General features: G+C 32.4%; 1 protein-coding gene across 6 annotated transcripts; it reads right to left on the bottom strand.

Moving 5' to 3' along the window:
• Positions 1-377: 377 nt before the first annotated feature.
• LOC145194589 (uncharacterized) lies at positions 378-8,928 on the bottom strand. Of its 6 annotated transcripts, none has more exons than XM_090070573.1 (2): positions 8,806-8,928; positions 378-6,043 (listed from the first exon to the last, which is right to left on the bottom strand). In XM_090070573.1, exon 2 carries the CDS (start codon positions 5,898-5,900, stop codon positions 429-431), a length of 5,472 nt encoding a protein of 1,823 aa, XP_089926699.1. In that variant the 5' UTR covers positions 5,901-6,043; positions 8,806-8,928; the 3' UTR covers positions 378-428. The 6 variants fall into 6 exon arrangements, with proteins under 6 accessions (XP_089926699.1, XP_089926701.1, XP_089926697.1 ...); XM_090070575.1 differs by having other exon boundaries at positions 378-5,973; positions 8,806-8,904; XM_090070571.1 differs by lacking the exon at positions 8,806-8,928 and adding an exon at positions 7,075-7,416.
• Between the last annotated feature and the right edge of the window lie 991 nt (positions 8,929-9,919).

Raw genomic sequence — 9,919 nt, 5'->3', positions numbered from 1 at the left:
CATGATACAATCTGGGTAATGAATTACATCACAATATTCAACCTTCAGCTACACCTATTTACAGTTAAAAACATTTTGCATGAATAATTTGGTTCAAAATGGAACTCATTTTCGTTATTTTTGTTCTTTAGTTTTTTAGATAACTAGAAAAGGTTTACTTTGGTATATATATATATATATATATATATATATATATATATATATATATAATATATATATATATATATATATATATATATATATATATATATATATATATATATATATATGTACATTACCGGTCAAAAGCTTAAATTCACTTGCTTTTTTTGTTAAATGCTTCATAATTTAGTCAGCAAATCAGTAGATTTTACAGTAGAATTTAGAAAATAAATAAATTCAATTTCAAAAGCTTTACCTAAGTGAAATTATATAAATACAGTTATTAGTTAGCTATCACACAAAAACTTAAAGTTGCCATCGCCAAGAAGTACGAAAGGAGCAAATAACCAATCATTATATTTTGTAGCTCTAGTAAGGTTGGTTTTTTTACCAACAAGACGTTTTAGACCCTCGTCCGATACTTCGAATTTCAACGTAGCATTGTCGCGTAGCTTGAGCTGAGCATCGCGCAAAGATGATGCTATAGACTTTTTTTCGTTGAAAATCCCTTGGTAAAAGTAATTCATAAGTTCAGCTGTCGATTGATCGGCAACCGGAGACAGCGCCAAGAGAACATTCTTACAGCCTTTAGCTAGAAGTTGTGCTCCAAATCCGATATAAATGTCGGTCATGTGAGTGCGGGAAAAATCCCGCATCCCTGAATTACACGCAGACAGCACGGCAAGTTGACAAAATGTTAGCGATAAACTTTCAAACTGAGTCATAGTAAACTTACTGTCGTCAAATAATAAGTATGACTCGGCCGGTTCTTCTTCGTTGTAGTTTCCATGACAGGCGATATGCAAAAAAAATGGCGCAGAGCAACTACTATTGTTGCAATGTTCATTTAAAGTCATCAATGGCAGAGTTTTTATGAATGTTTCAGTAGTCGTGTTCACACTTAAACTGCACGTTTTTTGTGCTGCTTTGACAATGGTTTCTATATTGATTACTTCTTGAATTGAATATGGCAGGTCATGATTTGGATCTGCTTGAAACAAAAATGTGTGCGTTTCCGAAAGTGCTTTATCCGAATTTGGTTGTCGCAGAATTTCCAACATCTTTGAATTTGGTAGGTATGATACTCCACCTGGATAAACGTCAAGCAAGCAAAAAGATTTATCTTTAAAGATAGGCAATGCATGAATTGGGCAGCAGTAGAGATAGGCATGAGGCAAAAGAAACAACTTGGTAGCCGTTGGGAAATGTTTAACCAAATGCTTGTACAATTCTTCCAAATATAGGGCTCGAGAAAAATCATAGATAAATGTTTGATTCCATGACATAAAATTTGGATTACTTTGAGCTGCTAGGCACAGTTTGTAAAGATTTTCAGATTCTACTCTGTGCCATTTACGGTATATTTGAACATTTTTAATCTTGGAGTATACTATGCAAAGTATAAACTGCTTGTTTGATATCCACCATTCCACAGCAACCTCTTCTTCTTGAAGGTTCTGTATAACGTTAAATGAGGATCCCATAAACGGGGATTCATTTAAGTGCAGTGTTAATGCTGCTCTGATTGTTTTTACAGCAGACAATGACGCAGAAGAAGGTAAAGTGCACGCTTGCAAAACCTCTTTTCTGTTAGAACTAGATTTCATCTTTTGCAAAGGAGTTAACAAATTTCGGCATTTAGCGCTGCATAAAATATCTAGAATGTGGAGACTTGAGAAACTCTGTGCATGTTGTTCAGTTTGTAAGAAATATTCCGATATCGCAACATCCAAAGCATCTTCCCAAAGGAAACCGGTTTCATTTACAAGTGTAACTTGGGCGTCAACGTTATACATGGGCCATAGTCGTTCAACATTCTCAATAGCTTTCCGAAAAGAACATAAACTTCGTTTAATTTTTTCTTCATATGGCAATGTGCAATGCGTAGCCCAGTATGCTCCCATCACGCCCAAGTTTTTAAAGTAACTCATATTTTTATCTCTTTCAATAACCAGCAGTTTTTCAGCTTCTTGTAGATAGCTTAAAACTTTTTCTGTATGACCACATAAATTTCCTCCGAGACAAATAAATTCTTCAAAACGAGCGGTGGCAAAACCTTTCGAAGGCCACATTAGCAGCTGACTTGTTATATCACTCGTACTACACTCTTCAAAGTTTATTGTTTCAGTTGAAAACAAATGTTCATTGAAAAAAGGATTTTTGTCTTGAAAAGATCGTGAAAGCAGTTTTATTGCAATGTCAGCATAAATTTGTCCACAAACATTGGGCGCATGTTTAGCTGCAATAGGCAAGAGGCTTTGCAGCTCTTCAAAGTTGTCATCCATAAATAGGCTGAGGTTGTAACGAGCAGCTATTTTCAGCTTATCGTTTAGCATTTTGCTATCAGTTACAACATACATTAGCAACTTCTTGGCTTTCTCTTTATAAACATTAGTTTCTGGTGAAATATTTAAGTACCTCAACTCATTGACTGCTGCTCCAAGATTGACAACACATGTTGCAAACTGTTTGTTATTTAAATCACGCGTAGAAAAGAATTCAGTGACAGCAAGAAAATGTTCTACAGCTTGTTGCAGATTTTCGCCTTTACTTCCAACCAGCCTTAAAGAAAAGGCATTGCCCAGCATATTATTGCATTGCATTCGACATTTGCTATTTAAAACGTTTGATCTCAGTAGCTCATTACACGTTTCTATGATATCTTCTTGCCAGGGTAAAGCAATATCACATTTTAGTAAGTGACTTTTTACCATCAACATTTCAATTAATATTTCGGCCGTGTCTTTTCTTAACGGCTGGCTCTTGATAATGGAAATTGTATTTTCTATTAGGGCTGATGCGAAATGAAAGTCTTCAGAGAATTTCTCATCCGGATCAATTTCAGCAATTTGGCTAAGTACTATTGTAAGGTTATTAATAACAGCATATGCTTCATTTGACTCTGCTGCTTTGAAAACTTTGTAAGCTTTTTTAAGTAATGCAATAGAACTTCTGGCGTTTTTAAGCTTTTCGTTTATAGTTTCAGTCAATTCCATAAGGTGAGAGTAAACATTAGCAATCGCAAATAAAGTCTGACCGTGATCAACAGGATATTCTTCGTTGTTCCATATGTTAAGAGCTAGATTATAATGATCAATAGCATCTCTGGCAGAAATAGCATCACAGTTTCTACTTAAAATTAGGCCTAAATTATAGTGTATTGTGGGATATTCTCCAGGGTGAGTTAATGCATCTATATGGTTCACCAGAGCAGAAAAACCAGTTTTTGAAAATTGAATTTGGAACTCTTTACATTCATTTTTTTCTGCAGTATAATCTTCTATCCATATAGCACGAATCATCTTGTAGGCAGGTAAGATATTTTCTTTTTCGTGAAGCAAAACTGATAAAAAATAATTAAGTAGTGCTTCATAATCTAAATTTGTTATAGTGTTATGCATGACCTCCCAATTAATCTCTTCATAAAAGTTGTTTAAGTGAGACATGTTATCAGCCTCAGTACACTCAAACTTGAATGATTGGAATAATTTATAAAAGGATTCTAAACTATTTAAAGCAGATTTTGAGAAAACATGTTCAACAGATGCTGCATAGTGAGTGCTTAATTTATCAAAATTTTCTTGAAATGTTTTTGCAAACTCAAAGTTAGCATTTTGGAGCTCGAATTTAATTGAGCTGCTGAATGATGGCTTCCCTGGAACAATGGATTGAGTTTTCTTTTTAATTTCAAAGGTTTTTTGTACTGTAGTCCAGTAACTTTTTTTATGGTCTTGCTTTCTTACAAGTCTCATTTTATTTACCGTAAGAAGCTCATTCAATGAAGACTTAACATTTCCACGAAAGGGGCCTTGTTCTAAAATGGCGAAATCTGTTTTTTCTATTGTAATAAAAAGCTTAAAGGTTTCCTGAAACCACAAAGATGATGCTACTTCAATAGCACCCCATTCCTCCCCCACACAAAGAGTGCAACCCTGCTCAATAGTTTCACTTACACCATTTGGAGGGTAAAGAACATTAACAGATCCATTTTCTGCAAACTCAAGAAGTCCAACTTCAATTGGCATGGTACTTTTATTGACTATTCTCACTCCTACATACTGATCTTCTAAAATAATTGGGAGCAATGAAAGCTCATCAACTGAAACATCACACCAGGGATCATTATTTGTAAAACGACGCAAAAGTTGCATTTCAACTTTGTTGTGAAGAGGGTTAGTTTGATCGTTACTGTTGTGAAGCCTCAACAGTCTGTGATATTTCCCCAGTAATTCAAGTTTGCTTCTCAATTGGGCAGTGCCATCAGAATTAACTTCAAGCGGTTTTTCAATCTCTAATTGACCATCAGCTCCATACACAAAATAAAGAGGTCTAAAAGGTTGTAAAACTGTTTGACTGTCTTGGTTTGGTAATGACAACTGAACAGTTATACAATCGAAACTGGTATCGTCCGACTTCACAAAAAATAAATAAGCGTTTTTTCCGACAAAGTCAATGACTTCCGAAAAACAATTATTCAGGTTTTCAAGTTCAAGGCTTGATTGCGCTTTTATCCACTCCTGCAATGTCGAAGAAATAACAACTCTAACGCCAACTTTAAGTTCATTAAAGGCATGAGCAATTTCAAATGCAGGACTTCCAATGTTCACCTTATCCAACTCAGCATCAGTTTCAAAGCTATCAGCCCAGCTTCTAACTGCCCCAACTTCCGTAATTGTTACAGAGCTAATAACAGCTGGGTCATTACTCTCAGGCTTGATCTTTGTACCTTTTGTACAGATAACAAATTGAGAACCTAAACTAAATCCATGCACTGCTCCATAAGAGAGTTGCACTTGTTTGCCTCTTTTACCGATAACTATTGCATAGGGTATTGTTGGCACAGTATGTATATCGAACACGGCATGATTAAGCACTCCTTCAATAATGGGATGTTGCGCAGGAAATGACTCTGTTACCAAAGGAAACGCTCGTTCAAAAACTGAGCGATATGTGCTGGTTTCTGCCTGCGCTTCAGCCAAAATTGCCCTGCAAAGTTCATATGTCCATGCACCGTGTATTAGCACTTCTGTATTTTTTCCATCTTTGTAGGTGACGTGTTTTTCATTTGCTTTTTCGTGAGCTTGACAAGCAGCGAGTAAAACATATTTATTGCTCTGGGGAAACCACCCACTAGCTCCTTTTTCGCTCACACAGGTTCTAGAAACTGCCACGAGTTTTGATTGTGTGTTAACAGTTTCATTCAGAGAATCTTCAGATTCGTCAGCCTCTACAAAGCGCGCTTTTGCAAAGTCAACTTCTCTAAGAATATGACCAGAATGACAACTATCAAAAATCAAGACTAAATTAGATGTCTTTAAGGTTAGAGGACGAAGCATCAAATCTTGTAATTCGTCATCGGTAATATCCAGGTTAGTATTATATTGCTCACTTGTGTTTCGTCCTCCAGTTCGTCCAGAATCTCTTGGTACTATTGTTTCATTGTAACCACTAGCTTTAGTTGAATTTTTGCGCCTAGACCCATGGCCTGCATAAAAAAATACCACTATGTCATTGTTGCATGTTTCAGAGACAAGACGATCAAATGCGCATAGGATACCTTCCCTCGTTGGCTTTTCTGCGCAATCGTCGTGAAGTACAGAGATGTTTTCGGGTGGAAACTGAAACGTCTCTGTCAGTATTTTAAACATTATTTGTACATCGTTGATACAGCCATCCAAATCACGGAAATTAGAATTGAGGTATTTGTTGATACCAATAAGTAAAGCGCGTTTGCTTTTTGGTTTTTCAACCGTTGACATAGCGATTTTAAATTTAGCACCCAAGCTCTATACTTTTTTGGTGATACCAAGTTAACCAATCACTAGCTTTAGCCTAAATTAATTCATTACCCGTATCAAATTTAACCCAAAACAGCAATTTTAAACAATAAAGCTGTCATTTTCTAAATTCAAAAACAGTATGCAAAAACAGTTTTTTTTTAAAAAAAAAAAAAAAATGATGTTGAAATTTAAAGACAAACAAGAGCAAAATTACTTTTTATTCACTTAAAAAATCACAACTTATAATTTATCAAAACAAATCATTGACTTACTAACAGCTGTGTAAACAATCACAAAATCTTTTGTTTATTAAAAAAAAGATGGCAGAAGCTTTGTTTTTAAAGATGGAAGAAACTTCGAAACTTCGCTTTTTTATAGTATAAGAGACTTTCATTAAATATAAGTAATTTATTGTTCTTATTCATTTATATAATGATGTAAATATATATCAAAAAGTAGTTTAAATCTCAGCAAATCTATTCTTTTACTTTCTTTTCTTTCTTCTTCTGTTTTGAATGATATAAGCCTTTTCAAAAGATTCTTGTATGTACTATGAACCGCTAAACATCTTTTAGGAGTTTTACGAATTAAAATAATCTTTTGATATAGAGCCGCAATGTAAAGTAAGTAAACCAGAAGAACACTGATCAACGATAGTACTCTTCCAGAGTAAATTGCAGGATATCTACGTTTTTTTTGCAAGGAGTTTTTTCAACTTTTGGCTTTTTTTCATATATGTTTTTTAGAAATATACCAGCCTTACTTTGCATGATAAATATAAAATTTAATTCTATAGACAGCATCTGAAGAGTTGAAAAAAAAAATCAATCTGTTTTTTTGTGAACATATTGGACGAATTTAACAAATAAGTTATAGACAATATTTTGCTTAATGCAAAAGTAGAACTTAAAATGGCATACAAAATTGAATTGAAAAATTAAATTGGAAGAATGAATCGAAGTATTAAGTAGAAATATTGGATCGAAAAATTTCATTGAAAAATTGAGGGGTTGTTCCACATCAATTTATCCATAACATCAAATTATCCAGTCCATAACAGTCCTAGATCTCAAAATTATTAGTTCTTATTAAATATAATTGTAATCTTTAATTAGTATAATCCTTACATATGATCTATAATTAATAAACTCACATATATTTTAGATCAACCCAATCAGTTAAATTCGTGAAATACCTTATTTTTCCATTTTGCAATTTGTATCAGGAAAACTGAAGATGTTTATCGAGCAAGATTTATATTTAATCTATGTCCAAAATAATAATTGTGAAGGACTCTCCGCCGAAACAATTTTTATTTGAATCTTTTCGAATTCTATTGAAATCTGGACCCTGTTAGATTTCTTCTGATAAAAAGAATTCTTTCTCAAGTATTTTTATTAAAAAGCAAAATATTAAAAGCGATAGCTAACATTATCTCCTAACTTGCCTGATTAATTTCACTTAGTGCTTATTTTAAGTTGATTTAAATAACTAGAAAAAACGATTTTATCCTTATGACGTTCTTTGTTTTAAAATATGATCATTACGTTTAGTCGTTTATTCCGTTTTACTAACTTGCTTTCGCTTTTACTTTCGTTAAAATCGCACTAATATGTTGTCTCCTCTGTTCTCATTGATTTGATAGGTACTTGAGGATTTTTTTTTAAGCCAATTTTTTTAGATTTTTAGAATCGAATGAAAGGGAAGGTATTTGAAATTTTAAGTTCTTTTCAACTTACTTCTTCTGAGCATACCGAAAAAAAACGATAAAAGATTGGTTGCAATTAGTGTGAAGCTTCTTAATTATAACTAAGCTAAATAATAAGTGCGAATAAAATTTCGTTTTTGTTTTTTTCAAACTAAGCTTCTCTATTAACTAATACCTAAGAAAATTAACGCAGGCATCCGCGTTATTTCCTCGTTTGATCGTTTTTTAAAAACTGAGGAAATTTATTTTGTTTGAAAGAATACTTTTATGTTCAATAAAATAATATGTTTAATGTTTAATTTGAGTTATTTAAAAAATTTCATGTCTATATTTTAAAATTACATTTCATTAAAATAATTACTCAAGAATGTAGAAACTTTATTATATTGTTATCATTACTATGATAATAATAATTACTACACGCAAGTATAAATATATCAAAACTTTATTTTATTCTACATGTGTTAGAAAGTGAAGTTGTTTTTAATGTAATTTGAGACTATAAAGGTATATTTACATTGTTCCTGTATGACATGTAGTTTATTTGGTATAGTGTTTTTACAACTAGAACGAGTATTATAATTTTCTACATATTTGGCCTGGAATTTAAAAATTCTTTGTGTGTCTAATCAAAAAGATTCTTAAATAGGACTTGTTCTTCGTCTTTAAATAAACCAATTTATTTGGACAAAAAAAATTAATTTATCATTTTGATCTTTTGATATAAAATCACGAATAGATCTTAAGAGGATATCTGCTTAATAGGACTCAATCTATGTTATGTTGTTAAGAAAATTAATACAGTTCCACAATATATTTAAGCGCGCACATACTTTTATTAAAAGTTTGATAAATTTTATTAATCTGCGTTAACGGGTTAAGATTTTTTTATTACTGATTATAATAAGTAATATTTTTCAAACAATAAGTAATAATAATAGCAATAAGTAATAATAAGTAATAATAATAGCAATAAGTAATAATAAGTAATAATAATAGCAATAAGTAATAATAAGTAATAATAATAGCAATAAGTAATAATAAGTAATAATAATTGCAATAAGTAATATTTTTCAAACAAGCACACGTAAATATTATTTTATTTTATGAAAAAAAAATAAATAAATAAAAATAAAAAAAAAAAGAAATTAAAAAAAAAAAAAGAAAAAGCAATACCACCAAATATTTTTTTTAGGTTTGTGATAAGGTGATCGTACACACCATGGTGAGACTGACACATTTCTCTCAGTAAACCAATGAGAAATCGAAATAAACCAATGAGAAATCGAAACTGTCGTCATAACTCCATAGAAAATACTCGTACATGGTAAAAGTGCATTCTCCAAAGTTTCTGTGTAGATGAGTTGAGTGATTTGACCCGCGTAAATTTTGTAACAGCTGGTAACATAATGGGAATTACATCTCCAGCTTTCAGAAGATCTTTTTTGAGATCTCAGGTACACAAAACTTTGTAACACACTTCTCAGTTGTCAACCATTTGACAATCTATTGGGTAATCAAATTATTGGATTATTGTCAGTTAAACTTAGGCGTATTTTGAAGATTGTTTGGACACCATCTTAGAATACCGTCTACAATAGGCGCGGATCCAGGAATTTGTAACTATGTGGCCGAATTTTATTTTCACGGTTTAAATTTCGATAAAAGATTGATATTTTAATATTTTTTCACAGCATTTATTGATTAAATAAAACGTCGGTAACGTGTAATAAGAAGCGTTGTGGCCATAGCAGGAATCTCTATAGCCGAAATCCGTAAATTACGGCAGACAAATTTAAATTTTTAGGAATATTCCTAAAGCGAAAAAACCCAAAACTAATGTGGCCGCCGTTAGATCCATCCCTTAGATCCACGCCTGGTCTACAATATTAACAGCCAAATATCAATTGGAGAAGGTTAGTAAGTGGAGGCATGAATAAAAAAACAGGATTTTTTTATTTCTAAAGTTTCTCAAAATCAAAATATAGGAAGATCTTATGGAATCCATAAGAAACTATCCAGGGACAATAAAGCTAGCCCATAGACCATAGGAAGGGCTGGCTGTATTGATTTACAGTTCATATGAACTCAAAATACTTTTTGACCGGAAAAATAAACTCCATGAAAGCCGCATGGATCATCTTTTCTAATGAAAAATTTTTTGCTATTGATGCAGTTTTTAATTGTCTCAACAACTGGTACATTGCGAAGTCATCTTCAAAGTCATCTTCGTGATGTGAAAGGAATCTTTAGAATCAAGAACCTAACTCAAATCATTGTTCTGAAAGCT

The sequence above is a fragment of the Hydra viridissima genome, unplaced genomic scaffold (genome assembly GCF_058129835.1).
Source record: "Hydra viridissima isolate aposymbiotic clone 2 unplaced genomic scaffold, HvirCarnegie_v1 scaffold_13, whole genome shotgun sequence".
Classification (NCBI taxonomy): Eukaryota; Metazoa; Cnidaria; class Hydrozoa; order Anthoathecata; family Hydridae; genus Hydra; species Hydra viridissima.
This window is presented reverse-complemented; position numbering and strand designations above follow the sequence as displayed.

Excerpts from the sequence above, each read along its gene's own strand:
- LOC145194589 (XM_090070573.1), bottom strand. The coding sequence starts at position 5,900 with ATGTCAACGGTTGAAAAACCAAAAAGCAAACGCGCTTTACTTATTGGT.